Here is a 21604-nt window from a genome sequence, read left to right on the forward strand (position 1 = left end):
AGTCACCAATCTACCTGGAGAACTAGAACCATGCTTAGTTCATAGTATGTGGTAAACCCTAATGATTCTTTTTTTAAATATAACTTTACTGTTATTATTAAGGTGTAGTACAGAGAGGTTACCATTTGATAAGTCACATCATGAGTACAATTTTTTTTTGGACATCACCCCGTTCTTCATTCACTTCTCTTCCTTTGCTTAATCCTAACAATTCTTGTTGTCAGTCTTTTCATGTTGTCTATTTGTACCCAATAGTGCTTGGCAGTTTCATTTAATAGCTCACATGGGTTATTTTCTTTGCACAACTGGGTTTTGTAGATTGTTTCATGTAACTCTCATAATCTCTACAGTCTCTACCATTATTTCTATCTTACAGATGAAGAAACTGATTTAGAGATGAAAAGTTCTCTGTCCAAGGTCATACAGGAAGTAAATAGGAAGCAAATACTTGGGATTCAAATGCAAGTTGGTCTGATGGGAATGTACTAAATTCCTGAGCTATGTTGAGCCACCCTATCTTCAAGGAGTATGTTTCTTAGCTGATGAAAGGAAAGCTCAGGAAAACGAAAGTAGTAGACCAAGGTCATGTAGTGAAGAGTGGGAAGAGCTCCTTTCCCCTGTGTTGCTCTGGATTGGCCTGCTTCTGACCTCACAGGATGCTCTCTGGCCAGCTCTGGTGGCACGATGGCCAGTGTGCCTGTGGCACCTCGTACCCAGCCCTGCTAGCTCTGGAGGCCTCCATTCTGGTTCTGTTGGTACAGGGAGCATTGCCCAGATGGTGTTTATTCTCGCACGACTAATGTGTGTATATGTATATTTGTTGATTAAAAATATTACTTGCTGTATTTTGTAGCAACATTAAGAAATATTACGAATCTCTCACTGCCAACAAGCATCTTGCCAATGTTTTCCTTAACCCCTCACTTACCAAGTAGTGTGGTTCAGTTGGTCCTACCTTGGCTAGGACTAGCAAGTCAGAGCCTGTGACTCACCTGTGTGAAGTCCCTGGCACTTCTCTGGCTCAGATTTGAACCTGTGACCTGCCTTTGCCTGTCCCTCTGGCCTGATCATCTGGTCCCCTTCTTTTTCCCTATTCAGTGCCACAGTGGCCTTCTGTTGCACCCTGGGACACGCCATGCTCAAGACTTCTCAGAGATTTTGCATTTTTTCCTCCCTGTTTATTGCTGAGGGTCCTCATTCAAGGGTGGAAGTCTCAAGGTGGTCTTCCTGCTCTCCTTGCCCTTCCTGCTCCCATCAGCCCTCCCTTTGGCATGTGCTCACACTCATACACACTCCAGTCAGTGTGTGCCCAGAAAGGGAGGGGAGGGAAGGGAGACCCTACATCATCAGCCCGTGTGCCTGGCTGAACAGCAGACCAGCCCTCTGAAGCCTGGATGTTGGACAAGTCCCAATCCCTGGGTACCTTGCTTGGCCTTCCTTCTCTTCTCTTTTGCCTGTGCTCTGGAAAAAGACACTAACTCCCAGCTACTATGGGGCAAAGACCAGGAGGAGGATGGTTCCATTATCTGAAGTTAGTGAGACCCTTACCTCAGTTAATAAGCCACATGAAGTGGTGAACTCTGTGATCCCAGTACATGTTGTGCCTTCAGGAGATGGGGGTTAAGATCTGAAGTTGGCTGGGGACAAAATGCTTCATATACTGGGTGCTGGTGGCTCATGCCTGTAATCCTAGCTTAATCAGGAGGCTGAGATCTGAGGACCAAGTAGGTGTTGGTGGAGCTCATGCCTGTAATCCTAGCTTATTCAGGAGGCTGGGATCTAAGGACCAGGTTTGAAGCCAGCTTGGGCAGAAAAGTCTGTGAGACTCTAATCTCCAATTAAAGCACCAAAAAAAAAAAAAAAAAGGAGATGTTTTGATATAAGCTGATTAGATGAAATAAAGTATGAGAGACTGTTTGTTAACTGCATCTTATCTACCATTAACTCCACGGAAGCTAGGACAGTGTCTTTCACTGTGATCAGCACTGTTTTCTGTTCAGCATAGTGTAACGAACAGATGGAGTCTGGTCATGGTGCCTCATGCATTTGCTCTTGGCCAGACTGCTTTCTTGGTCCTCATGGGTTGTGCTGTAAGCTGCTCCTCTGCATGTATCAATGCCTATTGTTCCTGTCCACCTGGCTGCTCTCCACCCTGTGGGTTGGGACATTGCTTGCTATGACTGCCCCACTCATGGGATCTCAGATGCCATCAATACCTCACCCACACTGAGGAGGGCCACTGAGGGCTCAGTCCTCAGTGCATATCACTAGCTCACACTCAGGACACACACTTAACCCTTAGTCCCTCAAAGGACTGGTGCATTCTCATAGGGTCCACTTTCTTCCTTCTTCCTTTTTCTTTCCCTCCCTTCCTTCTTCCCTCCCTTCTTTCCTCCCTCCCTCTTTCTCTCTATCTCTTTGTCTTTCTCCTCCTTTCTTTCTCCTCCCTCTCTTCCTCTCTGCCTTCTTTCATTTTTTTTTTTTTTGGGGTCCGGTCGTGTCGCCTGAACTCGGCCTGGGCACTGTCCTTCAGCTCTTCAGCTCAAGGCTAGCGCTCTACCACTTGAGCCACAGTGCCACTTCTGGCTTTTTTTTTTCTTTTTTTGCTTATGTGGTGCTGAGGAATTGAACCCAGGGTCTCTGGCATTCAAGGCAAGTGCTCTACCACTGAGCCACCTTCCCAGCCCCCCTTCTTTCATTTTTTTCTTTTTCAATACTATGTGTTTGAACTCAGGGCATTGTTATTACAAGGCAGGCACTCTACCACTTGAACCATATTCCCACAGCCCTGTGAACTTTAGTAAAAGCAAAACACATGGTATTGTGTTTTTGTCTGGACCAGTGTGAACTGTGAGCCTCCTATTTATACTTCCCACGCAGCTGTGGTAACAGGCATCCACCACCTACCCAAGTTTTGGGTTAGATGGCTAGGTTTTGCCCAGACATGCCTTGAACCAAATCCTCTCAAGCTCTGCCTCCCACGTTGCTGAGATGATAAGCCAACCCTGTGCCCCGCTGGTGCTAGTGAATTTCTAACAATTTATCCAAACCACAAGAAATGACTATGATCTGTAGTATTCGCCACTTTCCATGGTGAAAATTCTCCTTACCAGGGCCAATTTTAAACTGCCATTTTAAAGTTAACCAGCTTTCAAAATTTCCTGAAGTTTAGAAGTCAGTCCTGTTCAGCCAGTTGTAGCACAATGGTAGGGTGCCCAAATCTTCCACTGAGCTGGCTCCTTGAGCACCAGTTCAGGTCCCTACTTACCTGGAAAAACATTCTCTTCCAAGAGGTTTTATTTGCCTTCCTGTATGGCTGGTTCCACAAAATGGAGGGGTTGGGCCGCGATTTAGAGCTTATTTTTCACTTTCCCACGTGCCATTACAGTGTTTTGTTGCTGTAGCTCAAAAATGGGGCAAACCAATGAACTCTTGAAGGCTTTTTTCCTTTTATAATCTGTGCTTTTTTATGTATTCAGACTAATGTGCAAACTTCTCAAAATAGTTTCTCTGTTCTTAATTTCCCTTTTCTGCCATTCACCCAAGTTGTTCCACTAACTTAGGATCAGAAGTCTTCCTTAGTAACTCTGCCCTCTCATTCATCTTTGTAGTCAAGGCCACCACCATGCAAACCTTTTGTTGTAAGCTGCTGCCGCTGCCTTTGTCACCTCACTACCAAGGGCACGTTCCCCACTCCTTTGTACTCCTTATGTACTGTTGATTCAACTTCTAAAAGTATTCCTTATATTATTTCCTTGTTCAGAAGCTTTAGACATCTCCCTACACTAAGCTGCTTTCCATGAATACCATGTGAAGCTTCATTCTGTGTTAGGTTCACCTTTACAACCATGCCTTCCAAGTTGAACTTAGGGCTACAGGAGTGCTGGTCTCTCTTGCTAGGTCTACTTCCCATATGACAGCATCCTTTGTGCCCTGTCCTGCTCTGTGTTACATTCTAGCCTTCACTACTCCTGACCCCTGCCGGGTGTCAGGAACCCATACAGGCTTATTTCCCTTGGCAGGTACCACTGCTAAAATATCCTCTTTTGGTATTTCTGAGTGACAGCCTGTCTGAGCTGTTGATTTTTTTTCTTTGGTGTTTGGTGTTTATTTCTTATTCGTCCCCTCTTTAACTTTGAATATAACTAACACACCATACAGGGCTTTGTGCATGCTAAGCAAATTCTCTACTATTGAGATATATCCAGGTTTGTGTAACTATAACCACCATCACTTTCCTAACATTTTCATCCCCCCCCTTAAAAAAAAAAAAAACCTCCACAATCCTGCCCCATCACTAACAACTCTTAAGTCTTTCCATTACTCTAAGCTTGAGGCAACAATGAATAATGGTTCTGATTTCTCTATATTCTTGCTAGTATGTATTATTTATTTATTTATTTATTTTTATCAGTTGTGGGGCTTAAACTCTGGGCTTGGATGCTGTCCCTGCACTCTTCAGCTCAAGGCGAGCATTCTACCGCCTGAGCCACAGCGCCACTTTGGTTTTCTAGTGGTTTATTGGACATAAGAGTCTGATGGACTTTCCTGCCTGTGCTGGCTTTGAACCGTGATCCTCAGATCTCAGCCTCCTGAGTAGCTAGGATTACAGGCATGAGCCACGGGCGCCCAGCTCATTGTGGTTTGATTTTTGTGTTTTTTCTAATATTGAACATCTTTTCATGTGCTTGTGGCTGTTGATGTATCTTCTTCAGAGAAATTCCTGTTTAGATCTTTTACCCTTTGTATTATTCAGCATGTCATTGCTGTAACAAAATACTTGAGACAATTAACTTATAAAGAGGGAATTTTGTTTTGGCTCACAGGCTTGGAGGTTCCATTCCATGATTCTTTGGTCTCATTGCTTTGGGCCTATGACAGGAGTGGCATATATATGGTAGAACAAAACTACTCACCAAGAGCCAGAAAACAAGTAGAAAAAGGAGACTGGGGTCCTAATGACCTCTTTGAGGGCATATTCTAATAACAAGGCCTTCTACTAGGCTCTTACCTCCTAACAGATCCACTGTCTCCCAGAAGTGCCCCCCTGGGGAACCAGCCTCCAGCATGTGGGCTGTTGAGGGCATTTACCCAGTCCTGATGTTCAGCGTCTAGCTAGTTTTCTCTGATCATGAGTTAAGGGAGTTTATAATATAGCTTGCATACAAACTCTCATTCAGTTTCTCCTTTCTCTGGGTTGAATTCTTGTTTGGTTGTATCTTTTGATAAGCAAAACTTTAATTTTGATGAAATCCAGTGTATTTATTTTTTTCATTGGTTGCTTTCACTTGGGGGTCCTGTCTAAGAATTTATTGCCAAACCAATGACATTAAGATCTATGTACCTTAGGTTTTCTTAATTTTGTTTGCCGGTCTGCTTTGAGTTTGGTTTTTTGTGTTAAATAATGGAAGGGCCCAACTACTCTTTGGCATGGGGATATCAGCTGTCCTTACACTATTTATCCTTTCCCCGTTGAATTAGTTTACCACCTGCATTCTAGGCTTATTTAGCTCATAGTTTTGGAGGCTGAAGTCAAGCAGCATGGTGCCAGCTTGGCTGCATCACCTCATGGCAGGTAGTACCACGGTGTTGGCAGGAAATGAGAGAGAGGAAAAGAGAGAGGGTAGTCACCCCACCAGAGGGTAAGGCAAAGAGCAAAGAGGGTCAGTGATGACCTCCCACTAGGCCCTGTCTCTTACAGGTCCTATCAGCACTCAGTGTCACCACACTGAAGAACCAGCTTCCCGCACAGGAACACTCCAAGAGACAAACTCAAACCATAGCCAATGTATAGCAGTACTCCTGGTGAAAATCAGTTGACAGGGCTGGGAATGTGGCTTATAGTAGAGTGCTTTCCTAGCACTCTCCTTGGGTTTGATTTCTCAATACCACATAAACAGAAATGGCCAGAAGTGGCACTGTGGCTCAAGTGGTAGAGCGCTAGCCTTGAGCAAAAGAAGCTCAGGAACAGTGCCCAGGTCCTGAGTTCAAGCCCTAGGACTGGCAAACAAACAAACAAAAAAGAAAATCCATTGACCATGGATATTTTCTCTTCTATTAATACAGGTATATGTTTTTAGTCTTCTGTTCTGTATCATGAATTAGCTATTTGGTTTGTAGCCTAAAAACGAGAATGATCCAATTATTATTATTATCTTTAGTTACTAAAAGAAATGTTTATGATTAAAAAACCCTGCAAGGCACAAGCACATATGCATACAGAGGAAATAAAATAAAAAGAACTGACTCAAAATGCCCCAAAGCAAAAGTCCTGCCTCAGCTACCTCTGCCCCACTTGCTGCGTGGAACCCTGTGAGCTCTGGTAAGGAGCCTGTGGGCTTTGCCGCTCAGCTGGTCCTGTGGAGGCTTGTATGCATAGGTGTGAAAACTCAGATTCATCTTTGCATTTGTAAATGTGGATATATGCATATTCACATTCATTAGATTTGTTTGGAGGTCTATAGGTGTTTTATAGGTGTTTACGTATTTTAACAAAATTTATACTAAGAGTTGTGTGATTTTATCATAACCTGTAATCTGTATACCTGGTCATGTGTATGTCTTTTTTTTTTTTTTTTTTTGCTGGTCCTGGGGCTTGAACTCAGGGCCTGGACTCTGTCCCTGAACCTCTCTGTGCTCAAGGCTAACAACATGTACCACTTTTAGCTTTTTCTGAGATAAGAGTCTCATAGACTTTCCTGCCCGGGCTGGCTTTGAACTACAATCCCTAGATCTCAGCCTCCTGAGTAGCTAGAATTACAGGTGTGAGCCACTGGCGCCCGGCTTGTGTACATGTCTTATTTTGTTCTTTCCTAATTCCTGCATAGTATTTCATAGAATGATGCAGTATGATTTCTTTAATCAGGTCAGTATTGTTGGATGTTTATAATTTTCTAGGCTTATTTTTTAAAAAAATTTCTACCAGTACCACAGTGAGCATCCTTAATCCATGCCTGTATGTACACAGGGGATCCTTTCTCTTTTAGGTATCTGGTAGTAGAGGTGCTGATCATGTCTTTCATCTTAAGTCATCTTTAATGTCTTTCTCTCACCTGTGCTTTAGGATTTCTTGTGCATATAAGACACTTAATAAATAAATATTTACTGAAGTGAACCTTAAGGATTTTTATTCTGGATGTATCGCTAGCTTGCCATTCTATTTCAGTAAACTGTTTTATGACACCCTTATGCCTAGTTTACTTCCTCTAAAGTGAGTGAGCATTTGCTTATCTGATCTTCATTAGGGGAACTAAGGTGAAATGAGTCAAGGAATGTTTTGATTATCTGCTCTGTGTGGCGCTGGAGGGCATAGAGACCAGGGCTGCGTAGCTGGCAAGGTGTTTACAAACGGGAAGGGTAGCTCAGTGGGAAGGGCAGCCTGTCCCTGTGCAGTTGTTTGCAAAGGCCTTGAAGGGAAGGCAGGGACCAAGTTGCACTTACAATGGAGAAGTTCCCTGGAGAAGGACACACTAAGCTGCCCTTAAAGGAAGGTGCATTAGACTGGTGGTGATGTACCAGCGGTGGGAGGTTGTGCTGGTGTGTTTAGAAGGCCAGTGTGGGTGCATTCAGAGCACTCACACAGGAGAGTGAGAATTCAGTCACAGGGTTTCTGTTGAAGAGTGACCAGAGGTGAGGGCGCAGAGCCCGTGGGACACCTGAGGCTAGGCTTGGCATCCCAGATGAGTTTGACGATTGTCTGGTAGGCATTGGGCCAACATGAAAAGTTTTGAGTATATTATTGGTTTTAAGGAAACGTTGAGTAAATCTGGGGTGTGAATTTTACAGGGGCAGGGGGGGGGTCTTAATTTCCAGAGGTTTCTGTGATGTAACTTTTTCCTGTCTTCTGGTTCCAATGTCTCTTCCCTTAGCTGTCTGAAAGTGTGGTCAACCGCATGAAGGATTCTGGGGAGCCTTCAGAAGGGCAGCAGCCAGTTGCTCCACCCACCGCGCCTCCACCCACCGCGCCCCCACCCATGGCGCCTCCACCCGCGGAGCCTCCAGCCACCGAGCCTCCACCCACCGAACTTCCACCCATGGCGCCTCCACCCATGCCGCCTCCACCCACTACGCTTCCACCTGCGGCGACTTCGCCCCCTACACCTCCACTCTCTACTCATCCACCTGCTACTTGTCTACCTACTACACGTGGCCCCTCAGAAGGCAGCTTTACAATCCCTCAGAAAGGTACAGTGGGCGCAGCTGTGCTGGGCAGAATGGGAGCAGAGGGATAAAGCATGTACACCTGTTTGCTTCTGGGTGGTGGAAGCTGTAAGGTCGGCTCCTGGATGGCGAGAAGACTCCACCCTCCTCGCAGCAAAGTTTCCACCCAGTACCTGCGTTACCTAGGCAACTGGCACACCTGGAAGAGGTCGCATCTGCATCCGCTGAGGTCACATCTGAATTTGATGTGGCCACATCTTTCTCCGCCCATACCCTAGATAAGGCCTAGCCCAGGCCCAGACGCTCTTTCTTAGCTCTTTTCCTTTTCAGCTCTTTCCCAGCTCTCTTCTCTTTCCCACTTCTTTCCCAGCTCTTTCCCACCTCTTTTCCCAGCTCTCTCTCTTTCTCAGGTCTTTTCCAGGCCTTTCCTAGCCACATGGAGTGCAAACCTGTCCTGGTCTCAGCAGGTCTACTAAATAAACCTACCCCTTACCTGAATACCACATGCGTGGTGCTGTTCTTACTTGGCTATCTCTTTTTAAAGATCTAACATAAGCAATCACTTTCCAGGAGGGAGGGGCTTTCCATCCGTGACAGATACTGTCTGGTACACTTGAGGCTCAGTACCGCCAGTGTTTGTGTGGCTTTGGGGGCAGGTTGCTTCCTTTCACTGTGATTCAGGTTCTCTGTACACGTTATAATGTGAGGCACCTAGATGTAATGAGGCATGCCTATAATCCAAGCTACTGGGGAGACAGAGAGGGAAGATGGTGAGTTCAAAGCCAGCCTAGGCAAAGATACTGAGACTCTATCTCAAAATAAAAGCAAAAGTGCTGACAGCATAGCTCAAACGGTACAGCACTTGCCTAGCATGAGTGAGGGTTCAGTTGCAGAAAAGGAAGAGAGGTCTATGAGAACTGGGCCAAATAATGAATGAATGGCCTTGATGCCATCTTTAGCAGACATAACCTTGTCAGGGGGTCCTGCTCTTGACTTGGCTTCCAATAGGGGTTCTAGGGGCTCTTCCTCCCCCACCCTCAGCAGCCAGCACCTGTGCTGTTTCCTATTTTGTTGTACCTGTTACAAATACAGAAGCTTGTGCTCTTCCCCAACTAATTATCTATAGCAACCACAAAAAACAAGCAAAGAAATTACTAAAGGGGGCTCTTAAGGATGGAAATATTAAGGTATTACAGTCCATGGAGTAATTACTGTTCTACTTAATAAATACTTACTCATAAGAATCTCCTGGCTGGGAGAGCTATGTCACCGCCTCAGATAAACTACAGCAGGAGTAACATGTATGTAGTGTTGGTTATGCATGTGGCCTTACAGAGTGCTGTCTTTTTCTTCTTATCTTGGTGGTAATAGGGTTTAATCTCAGGATGCTTGCTAGGCAGGTGCTCTGCTACTTTGGCCACATTCCTAGTCCTTATTTGTATTACGTTCTCATGGTTTTGCCCAAGGTTAGCCTTGTATGGTGAACTTTCTATTTATACTTTTTGCCTAACTAGGATGATAGACACGACCACATCAGCTTTTTATTGGTTTAGGTAGGGTCTCATGGACATTTTGCCAGGCTTGGCCTTAACCATAATCCTCCTAGCTGTGCCTCCTGAGTAGCTGAGAGTATAGGTGCACACTACCACATCCAGCCCAATGGTGTTTTTTTCATCCAATGTTCTCTGCTAGGTGGTAAGAGCTGTTTTCTGTCCAGTAGCACTTCCAGAATGCAATCTGTGAATCTTGTCTTAGGTTTCATGCCAGGACACAGGGCGGGTGGATAGGACCTCTGTCTTAGAGCACTCACAAGTCCATCCCTGGAGGTGCATCTTCACTAGCTAAACACAAATATTTTACTGTATGACACAGTTAGTGGTACAAAGGAAGGAATGATTAATTTATGAATGCAAGAGTGCACAACTCTGGTTAAGGGACCAGATGCAAACCGAAGTAGGTTATGATGGTTATGATTTTGTGTAGTGATGCAATTCTAGAAACTTGGGGTTAGGGGTAGCACAGGAACTGCCTGGATTTCGAAAAAGGATGGTGAAAGATGGGATTTTACAGGTGAATGTAGCAGCAGAGACCCAGAGGAATGGTGCAGCCTGGCTTCTTTGCAGACCTAGCAGTTATCTTTGGAATACAATGTCCAGCGTATGGAGAGACCTTGGTGTGATGTGCATTGAGCAACACATAGATGCATCCACTCAGCGGCCAGAGAACCCTGGCTGTGTCCTGAAGGACAGGAGGCTCTGGCCATGCATGAAACCTCTGCCTTTGTCCTGTGATGTCTGCCTCAGGGCTTCCCACAGGCCTTGGCTATCGTCCAGTCAGTAGCTGGATTCCGACCCACTCTTCAAATGGGCTAAATGAAAAAAAAAAATTTTAAAAAATCTTTGTGCTGTGGTAGGGATAGACCTACTGTCCAGGGCATTCTGGCTCGCTTTCTCTGATTTGCAGTTGGCTATACTCTGGCCCTGAGTGAGATTCTTGAAAATATTTCTGTCTTAACTAAGAAGGCTTACTGTCTATGGTCTTTCTAGCCATGGATAGGTGAAACCAAGAGGGATGTAACTTGATCCAATGTGCTTAAATAAACTGTAGATTAACTGGTGAGGGGTGAGGAGAAGTGATAGGAAATGAGAACTGCCAAGGTATATTACATTAGTTTCAGCTTTGGGAGATAAAAGAAGTGTTTGCTTTAATTTGGTAAGTTGCAGCAGTTTAAAAGGGATAATGGCCATTTGTTATTTGGCTTTATTTATAGCACAATGACCGACAGAGTGAGTTTGAGTTTCTGAATGTGGAAGAAGATTCAATATAAATGAGCTGTCTTGAAATGGATTAATTTTAAGATATCTTTAAATTTTAAAATCTGTTTTTGCAATATTTTAATGATGAAATGGGTTAGGAAAAGAAGTTAAAATTAAAATCTTATCTCATACCATATCCCAGATATAAGAATTGAAGCCATTAAAATACAATATGGAAGATTTTCTAAGCAGTATGCCAAGAAACTAAACTAAGAAATGTGGGAATTTGACAATAAGAAAATAGAGACAATATGGGAAAAATAAAGGAAGGATAGTGAGCTAGGAAAAACATTACATTTTCTATAATCTCAGTCTACAATGTGTTCTAAAGACCTTTAAGAAAGCAAGATTAATAAGATCTGGTTAGATTTATTTATTTATTATTTTTTTCCTTTGGTTCTGGGGCTTGAACTCTAGGCCTGGGCGCTGTCTCTCAGCTCTTCAGCTCAAGGGTAGTGCTCTACCACTTGAGCCACAGTGCCACTTCGGGCTTTTACTGCTTGTTTATTGGAGATGATTCTCACGGACTTTCCTGCCCAGGCTAGCTTTGAACCCTGCTCCTCAGATCTCAGCCTCTTGGGTAGCTAGGATGACAGATGTGAGCTACCAGCGCCTGGCCTGGTTAGATGTTTATGACAAGATCTCACAGTCACTAATAATTAAGAAACATAGACTAAGAAATGTACATTACCAAGGAAACAGGGAAGCCGGCAGGTGCCACAGGCAAGGACATAGTGTGGACTACTGCCACTTTCCCTACTGTGGGTAACTGTGTTATTTTTGTTACGACAAAGGACAGTTACATCAAAGGCAAAAGCAAATTCTGTAATTTATACCTCAATGAACTATTATAAATTTAAAAATGAATAAATAAAAGCACATTAGCTGGGCATGGTGGTACATTAGAGAAGCTAAGGTAGGATGAACATAGTTTTATGTGATACTCGGGTACATAGTGAGACCCTGCCTTAAAGAGCAGAGGGAGAGAGACATGAAAAGAGGGAGGGCACAAGGAGCAAGAGAAATGTTAACATCTGAACAAAATTCTGGCAGTGATTTTCTCTTTTTTGTTTTTGTTGTTGATACTGTTGCTATTGTTTTAGTTTGCTCGGTTTCAGTTGAGAGCCACCCAAACATGAGAAAGTGAGAGTGGCCTGCCCACTTTTGGATGTATGTCCCTGGCAGGACTCTTGACAGGTCTGGGAGTTGAATTGGGTTCTTTTGTAATACTGTGTACAGTTATAACTACTGCTGTGTTGGGAACCGCAGGAGGCATACAGCATCAGAGAAGGCCACAGAAAGGTGTTGAGCTTTGGCCAACAAAGTTTTGGGAGGAGGAAGCTAGGGGATGGCAATAGTAAACAAACATACAAACAGACAATAAAAAAAAACAACCTTCGTTGTCACCAAGTGACAGCCCATTGAATTTGCTCAAAAGTTCCCAGATTAGTGATTATGAAAATGTTGATAAACTTAAACAACCCAGTAATACTAGAAAAAATACAGGTTGAAGTTTAATCAGGTTGGATGGATATGTGAACGTGTGAAAATATTCAAACTATAGTAAGAACTAAAGGAAACAAAGTGTAAGGAGCATATGTTTGCAACACTCAGTACTAGAAAGCTAAGAATAGGATACTGTTTGAGTCTCTTTTCTGTTGCTACTACAGACTGTGGGATTTATTTATTTGTTTATCTATTTATTTATTTATTTTGTGGCTTCAACTCTGAGCTTGGGCGCTGTCCCTGCGCTCTTCAGCTCAAGGCGAGCGCTCTACCACTTGAGCCACAGCATCACTTCCAGACTGGGGAATTTATTAAAATTTTTTTTTCTTACAGTTTGGATGCTAGGAAGTCCCAAGATCAAGGGCTGCATTTGGTGAGAGCTTTGTTGGGGTATGGTAGAGTCCTGGTAGCAGAGGGCATTATATGGAGTTGGCATAGCATGGTAGTTCAGATCTATCTTGTTCTTATAAAGTCACATGGTCTCATCTAAACTTAATTACTCCCCAAATGCCCCAACTGTTAATACTATGAAGATAGCAATTACATCTCATCATAAGTTTTGGAGAGGGAGAACATTCAAACTGTAGTGGGAACTAAAGGAAACAGTATAAGGAGCCACCTGCATCTGCATAGTGCTGCTTCCTGCCCAGACTGAGACCTCTAAGGCTTCCTCACCAAGCAGAGCAGTGGTTTCCCTTAGCCATATCTGTCTGTGTTTAGGAGGTGACCTAGATTCCAAGTAACTGTCCAGTGAGTGACACTATACTTAAGTGGTTTTGCCTGCTGCCAGTCCGTGTCATAAGCGTCATGGTCCAAAATAGATTCCTTCCAGGCAAGAGGAGCCTTAGGGTCCATTGGGCTTCCATATTAGTTTAGTAAAGATCTGTTCCTCATCTACCATGGGACCTCATTGGCCTGTCCTTGGAGCTTGCTCTCCTGTGAAGATTTATCTATTTTTGTGCAGGATGTGGTCTTCAGAGGGAGCATGATCCTGAGCTGCTGTTTGGGTGAGTTCTGTACCTTGATTGGCCCTGGGGCTCCTGACAGGCCCTTTTTCTCTTTCTTTTACAGAATTCAAACTGCCCAGGTCAGAGCCTGGTGGTTTCCGGCATCCTTCAGAGGTGACCGAGGAGTTCAAGAGGTGAGCCTGAGTGCCTACTGTGTTCCACTGAAAGCCTCATTCCTCCCTGGGTCCCTTCCACTAGTCTGAAACCCTGCGGGACCTGTCTCACTGGTTTATCTTGTCTGTGTTGAAGGACAGTTCTATGGTACCAGTAGCACCATTTTTAGTTTAAAGGTGAAGAAACACCCAAAAGGGTATGGGGAGTTGATTTCTTTCTTTTTTTCTTTTTGTTGGTTCTGGGGCTTGAACTCTGGGCCTGGGTGCTGTCCCTGAGCTGCTTTTGCTCAAGGATAGTGCTCTACCACTTGAACCACAGTGCCACTTCCAGCTTTTTTGAGTAGTTATTGGAGATAAGAGTCTCATGGACTTTCTTGCCTGGCCTGGCTTCAAACTATGATCCTTAGATCTCAGCCTTCTGAGTAGCTAGGATTATAGGTATGAGCCACTGGTGCTCAGCAGAGGAGTTGATTTCTAAAAATGAGTTATTTTTGTTTGTTTTTAAGACCAGATCTTGATATATAGCTCAGGATAATCCCCAACTTGTGATCTTTAAACGTTCAAACACTGGGATTATTCCACTATGGTTGGTTTTAAAAATGGGTTCTTAAGAACCTCTTTTAGAAGTTAGAACAGAATAACCAACTGGCTAGCCTGTCTGTGCAGCGATAGACCAGTAGGTGTGTGTTTTAGAGGGGTAAGACAGTAGAACCCTCTCATTTCTAACTGATGGTGACTTCCCATTAGGCAACGATCCTGAGAGTTAGCCACAGTTCTGAAGTGGGACCTTTTTTCTGTCCCCTGAAAACATGTAGAAGAATGGTTAGTGCAGAGAGGTGGCTTCTTGATTCTGTAACTCACCGGTTATCATCTGAACTTAAGAAGGGCTAAGAAGAAAACTACTTCAGTTAGAATCTTGTCATGAATAGATCACCTGATGCACATAAAGAGTGTAAGTGTAGTATCTACATACTGAGTTCTCAGTGACTGTTGACTTTATCAGCATTCTTGATGGAGTTCTCTTGTGTGGTCAGAGGGCTACAGATGAAGCCTACAAGGCTCAGTGTCAGCCACAGTTGAGGGTTTGCTCCTCTGGAAGGTTAGCTGACATTCTCAGAGTTTATCTTCCATAACCCTAAGAGCTCTCTCTAGGAATAATTATTCCCCCTTCTGATTATCTTCTAAACATTTAAAAAATGTTAAAGTAACATGAGTTAATGAAAAATTTTGAAAATACGTAAAATGGATAGAAAATCCCCCATAGACTCATTATCTCAGTTCAGCCAATGTTGATAATTTGAAACGTCTCTTTCACATACCTTCTCTCCCTTGTGATTTTGTGGCTTGCTATTTTCTCTTACTATTATAATTCTATTACATTAGTTACATCTGATTTATAAATATTTCTGTGGCTAAACATATTGTTGACTCTTATTTTTTAGATTCAACCTTTAGATAAGTCATTGAATGTATTTTTTAAGATTCTTTTCTTTTTTTCCTCCTTCCTTCCTTCCTTCTTTCTTTCTTTTTTTTGGTGCTGGTCCTGGGGCTATCCCTGAGCTTTTTTTTTTTTTGTGTGTCCGGTCATGGGGCCTGAACTCTGGGCCTGGGCGCTGTCCCTCAGCTCTTCAGCTCAAGACTCGCGCTCTACCGCTTGAGCCACAAAGCCACTTCCAGCTTTTTTCTTTTTGCTTATGTGGTGCTAAGGAATCGAACCCAGGGCCTCAGGCATGCAAGGCAAGCGCCCTACCACTGAGCCACCTTCCCAGCCCTCCCTGAGTTTTTTTGTACCACTGAACCACAGCTCCACTTCCAGCTGTTTGGTGGTTAATTGGAGATAACAATCTCATGGACTTCTCTGCCTGGGCTGGTGTTGAGCCACAATCCTCAGATCTCAGCCTCCTGAGTAGCTAGAATTACAGACATGAGCCTGGCTTAAATGTATTTATCATTGGTGCTATAATACACCATTGTTATTGGTTATGCTTTATTTTTGATAACTTGACTTTGATTGTTGAATATTTAGGTTGCTTTCATTTTCTTTAGTATAACAGGTAATACTGCTAAGAATATCTTATTACTAGTATTTTTTTCTCTACATAGCTTTTATGAGGCAGAATAATCAGAAATAGGTCCAAGATAGGAGCATATTTAGAATGAAGAGCTAAATGTTTAAAACACAGGACTGCTACCTGTAGTTTTTCAAATGGAGGCAAAGGAAAGTGAAGCTTCCCCTCTGTCATCCTCCTGCGGGAGTGGCTCCCATGAGAATCAGTCCCTGCTCGGAGACTCTCACAGGACATATGGTGCTAGCATCCTTGACTGGTGGCCAACTCTACTTTGTGCCTGATCTGTGTTTCTTAGCTGAGAAAGTGCCACTATTCCCTGGCCTTTGCTGCTGTCAGGAGGCTGATCTTAGTGGTTAGATGATGGACAAGCAGTTCCTTAGCCTTTTTCCTTTCCTGGCCAGCCAGAGGCCAGCCTCAGAGTTCAGTTGTTCCACAGTCCCAATTTCACTTGGCTAACTGAAGTGAACATACAGACTTTTTACTGCCAGTGTGCTTCCAGCCATGCTGTCTGCATTTACTTTTCTCTCTCCTCTGGCCTAGGTTCAAAGAGGAGCAGGCTGCAGTCCAGGATGAGCTGTTCCAGGTGGTGAAGAGGGAAAGAGAGGCAGCCTCGAAGCTCTTGAAGGCCCCACTGTCTCCAGGGGCAAGTGACACTAATCGTGACAAGAGGCATTCTGTGCGCCTGGTGAGTACAGCCCAAGCTGGTCTGACAGTTTGTGTAAAACTATTGGAGGTAGAGGTCAGGCCCTGGAACTTGACTTGCCAGAAGTCTTGGTGGTTCCAGTTGCCACTAGATGTACCCAGTTGCCACTGGATGTACTCAGCTTCATGTTGGTGGAAAAGATGTCTTCCTAGGAATCAGGAGCTTGGATTCTTCCAGCCCTGACTTTATCCCTGATGACTTTACTACCTTTGCATGTGTTTTCCTTCCTGTGGTTCTTGAGTTTCTATAGTAAGGGAATCAGATCATTTGACAGCCTCATTCTTTTCTGAAACTTCACAGTTATAAGGGCTAGAGTGTTGTTTGTGCCAGGACAGTGTGAGGAGAGAGGATTGAGATTCAAGACCATGAAATACACAGCACAGAGAGCATTATTTTCAGAGGTAGGCAACCCAGGTGCAAATTCTAGCTCCCTCCTTACCAGTTTTAGCACCTTATCTGTGCTTTCATGTAGATTTGCCCTGGGGATCAGAGATAATATCTATCCATAGCTTAGCACGTGTTTGACAAATCATGGAAGTATGCTATTAACTGCTGTTACTGTTATTAATACATCTAATTGATTGGAGCTATTAGTCACAATTCTTTCTGCTTAAGTGCAGAGTTTATTTCCTAACATGAAAAGTCTAGGAGCAACCAAAGGTGAACCAGTTAAGTGGTTCACCAGCATCCTCATCTTCCTTCCTCTCTGTTAACCACTGTTGTGTCAGTCTGTACACAAGCTCAGAATCACAGCACTCAGCAACAAAAAAAAGGCCATCAGCTCCTGTGTCTCTGCTAGCAAGGACAGTCTTCCCAGAGCTCATCAGCAGAATTCCTCTTTCATACTATTGGCCTGAATTGTGTTAAGTGGCAATTGCTGAGCCAGTCCACTGGCAATCCATTGTAGGGAGAGAGGACATCAGACAGACTCGGGACTGATGGCAGTCAGGAAGGAATGGCTGTTAACAGCATCTAGTGACATATGCTTCAGAGGCTGTGGCCTTTGAGGCCTGAAACAGCATGGTGTGCCTGGAAGGGAGGAGAGGATGACGTGAGGATAGGAAGGGGACATGGTGGCTGAGTACAGGCCTTGGCGCATCAATTTGATGACTGTGCAGATGTTCAGAGCACGCAGAGGGTTTATAAGAAATGCTGGTTTAAGGTTGGAGGGGCGGCTCAAATGGTAGAGTACTAGCCAGTAAATTAAGTTGTCAGGTACTGAATTTGAGTCCCAGCATCAGACCAGAAAAACAAACAAACAAAAAACAAAACTGCTGGCTTAAATTGGTTCCATGCAAGTATAAATACTTAGGCTTCTAGCCCTCAGGATGGAAGAGATAACTTTAAGTCAGGAATTTTGAACAAGGTCAAATTAGTTGCAGACACTATTAAATGACAGCAAAGATGAGGTGTTGTGGGAATGCAGAAAGCTGTTGGTGGGCTAGAGAGGGCATTTACCCTCAGCCCTGAAAGATGTGTAGTCTCCCAACCAAGGAAACAGCTGTTGACTGAGACAGTGGTGGAACATAGAGAGAGGAGAACAAGGTTTGTGGCCAGGTTATAGATGGCTTTAAATACCTTGCAGAGCTAGTTCACAAGGTAGGGCATAGTGATTCAGAAGCAGTAGAGGATTTTTAAAAGTTTGTAAGGATGGGAGTGAGTATGTGGTCTGTCTTGTGCTTTTAGAACCTTATAGCTTCCTGGTGAGGAGGCAGTTGATGTAATGAGAATCAAGGGGCCCTCAGGACATGGTGTTAGTTCTTGTGTTAGTTTTTGAAGGTCAGGTAGGGTACCACCTCTCCATAGGCCGCCTAATGACCAAAGGACTCTCATCCTGGAGAGGAAGGGTTAATTAATTTGGATGAGCAGGAAAAGTCATCTAGAGATGGAAAATCACAGCCTACAGGTATTCTGTCTTTTCATTCTCACCTGGAATGTGTTAATTACAGTGAAAAGGAAATCACAGCTTCCCTTCCCTGCACCTGCAAAGGGAGAAGGCTAAGTCTTCCTTCTTGAGACTGTCTCTGGTGGAAGAACTTTGCTGGAAAAGTAGGAGGGAACTTAGATGACCCTTGGTGCAGATGTGTAGGTTTAAAAAAAAAAACAAAGGATGACATTAGAATAAAGAAAATGCATCCTTACTGAATTTTCCTCTCTTAGATTCCTATGAATAATGCCTTCTCTGAGCTAGAATTCTGAGAACTAGTGAAGCAAGTTTCAACGTTTATGGCATTCCCGTTTCTGACTGATGTGTTTTTCTCTCAACAGTTGGGATTCCAATTTTCTTTCAGGAGCTTTGCTACTTCCTTATTATATATAGTCTCTGAGGATTGTGTCCCACTGCTGGTCTTCCATTATGGTAGCTGCATCTGGGCACAGGTCCTACATTCAGCAGGGAAACCCTTGCCTGGGGCCCTCCAGTGTGGGTGAGAGCAGAGGTCAGGTGGGAGGCCAGGGCAGCCTATTCGTAGCAGCTTAAGAGGGCAGCAGAGACCCTTCCTATTGTCTCTTATACCTCCAAGATGCTCCTGACAACTGCCAGCATGACTGCTTTTGCTTTAGGAGGCTGGTGTGGGTCTCTGATGTGTGAGGCCTCACCTGCAGGAGGTGCTGCCATGGGTGACTATGGAGCCCTGTGGCCACTTCCCAGTGAAGTTCTGTATGTGAGCACACGTAGGTAGACGTCTAGAACCTGGGTGGATGCTGTTACCATCCCTTCTACAGGAAGTGGCTACCTTTGAATTGGTATGTCTGACAAGTGCTTTTATTTTTTTATTATTTTATTTTATTTTTATTATTATTATTATTTTTGGTTGGTCGTGGGGCTTGAACTCTGTGCCTGGGCGCTGTCCCTCAGCTCTTCAGCTCAAGGCGAGCGCTCTACCACTTGAGCTACAGCGCCACTTCCGGTTTTCTGGTGGTTTATTGGAGATAAGAGTCTCACGGCCTTTCCTGCCTGGGCTGGCTTTGAACCTCGATCCTTAGATCTCAGCCTCCTCAGTAGCTAGGATGACAGGCGTGAGCCACCAGCACCTGGCTTGACAAGTGCTTTTTAATTCTAACTTTGGATCATTTAAATAAGAGGAATATAATGAGGAGAAGAATCTGAACAGGCTTAGGGACTTTCCTTTCCTATTAGAGTCTTCCACATTCAGGGTGGTAATACAAGGGCAAGCAATTGGCAGCCTGCTGGGCAGAGCCCTGGAGGGTTGGCGGTGTGAAGGCGTATGGATCTGAGCATGTCCTCTTAGCACTGGGGCCTAGTGTATGGCTAACGGGATGAGCCGGCTGCCTCTCTTCCTTGGTGCCTTCTCTGATGCAGTGTCCAAACCCCCACATCCTTGGACCTCATCTGGAAGATTTCCTTCTGATTCTACTGAGTGCCACTTGACATTTCATGGCCTCCTCTCCCCTCTCTGTTGTCCTCTGACTTTTGTAATATTGATTTTTAATCCTCTTCCGTATGAGCAAATGATTTAGCTCATTTTGGGGAAAATATATAAAACTAATGATCAGGAAAGGTAATCATTTTTATAACCTATTTTTGATGACAAAAGTATGACCATTTCTCATTTAGTGTAGCAGTACTTAGCTGTTGTATGTGTGTTTATGCCTGTTTCTTGTTCCTTACAGATTGGTTCTGCCCCAGTTCTGCTGAGTGTCATTCAGACCTAGGTGACCTCTGCTCTCTCTGAATTGATGGAGGAGGGTTAGAGTTCAGATGAAACATTCTGAGTAGAAATAGGAAAGAACACAGTGGTTTGGTGACCTGAGTCTTCTGATGCATAGAGCTTTAACTATTGTAAGGTGAATCATTCCAAAAGCCACATTTTAAAATATATAATAGTGGAGTCTTTATTATACAGTTAACAGGCTGCAGGCTGCCCGTTGTTACAAAGGCCTGCAGCCCCCAAATACACATAACACTGCTAGGAAACATGCTAAAGAGGAAAGAAAGAACAAAAACAAGACCAGCAAGCCAATTGAGCTTCAATGGAGAGCTGAATTGGGACTCCATGATGACCAGAGATGAGCCAGAGGACAGGACACAGGACACGATCACAGAGACATACGTGGCATGGTATCCTAGTGGCTAGGCTGGTCCGGGCCTAAATAGGTTGGCGCAGGGGGCAGATCCTCAGGAAATTCTCAGTCCCAGGCATTGGACTGATAGATTCAATAACCTATCAACCACATATCTGCCTCTGCCTCCAAGGATCCAGCCATGCTCATTACCTGGGAGGCAGGTGATGGGCAGGGGGTTTTCTTTCCCCAGGAAGAAGACGATGCCAGACCCTACCATCTACCATGTGGCCAATATGATGCTGGCCAGACCTGGCCTCCTTACTTCATAACAACCAATGGTTGGAAGAGTAGTAAAGGCCTGGAGGAAGCTTTAGTGTAGTAAGAGTAAGTAACAGCCTTGCCTGTTGCTTTACTGACAGGTATTATTAGGTATATGAGATTTCAGTGTACCTGATAGAAAGCAAAAACTTTCATTTCTTCATATATAATATTCTCTATGTACCTATTATATGTTAGGCACTAAGTTAGTTTTCTAGTAAATGGAAGTAAATAAGATGTAGCTGATGTCCTTGAGCAGATGTGTTTATTGGAAGAGTTAAACCTTCTCAGCAGTGACAAGATGGTGCTGTATGTACCACAACAGAGAGATAGGAAGATATAGCGGAGGTAAAGGTGGTGCCATTTGATTTTCTTGGGGGGTGGGAAAGGCATCTGAGAGGACAGGACACACATTCTGGATCTTGAGGAATGAGTAAAGTTTGCTGCATGCAGAAGAGGGGAAAAATGTTGTAGATAGGTGATCCCTGATCCCAGATCAGAGGTTGTGGAGGATGGGTGTTTGGCTGGAATGGAGGGCAGGGATGGGTGTGGCAGGCAGGAAGGCAGAGGTCAGTATAAACATGAGCATAGAATGACACTATAGGGAGTTTGGGGAAGGGGTTTCCTCCTCAAAAGAGCCAAGGAGAGAGTTTTCTTCTTTGAACATCACACAGTAAGAAGTCTTTACTGGAAAAGCAAGAAGTTGGGGCCAAATCTTTGTGCCCAGAAGAAGCAGGAGACCCCACCCCTGGTCTGCCTGGTTCAGCTTGGGGCTCCTACCTGACGAGGAGCTGACTACCCTTTCTGTATCTTTTTTTTTTTTTTTGTCGGTCGTGGGGCTTGAACTCTGGGCCTGGGCGCTGTCCGTCAGCTCTTCAGCTCAAGG

The 21604-nt window shown here is 44.2% G+C and overlaps 1 protein-coding gene across 1 annotated transcript in view; it reads left to right on the forward strand.

Annotated features, from left to right (window-relative positions):
- Nucleotides 1-21604, forward strand: part of Chchd6 (coiled-coil-helix-coiled-coil-helix domain containing 6) — a 219521-nt gene that overhangs the window by 16414 nt on the left and 181503 nt on the right. Inside the window, exons 2-4 of the mRNA XM_013032290.1 lie at nucleotides 7869-8184; nucleotides 13554-13623; nucleotides 16212-16356. Of these exons, the coding sequence (XP_012887744.1) occupies nucleotides 7869-8184; nucleotides 13554-13623; nucleotides 16212-16356 (531 nt within the window). The remainder of the gene's footprint in view (nucleotides 1-7868; nucleotides 8185-13553; nucleotides 13624-16211; nucleotides 16357-21604) is intronic.

This window comes from Dipodomys ordii, unplaced genomic scaffold, assembly GCF_000151885.1.
Source record: "Dipodomys ordii isolate 6190 unplaced genomic scaffold, Dord_2.0 Scaffold153, whole genome shotgun sequence".
NCBI classification, from domain to species: Eukaryota; Metazoa; Chordata; class Mammalia; order Rodentia; family Heteromyidae; genus Dipodomys; species Dipodomys ordii.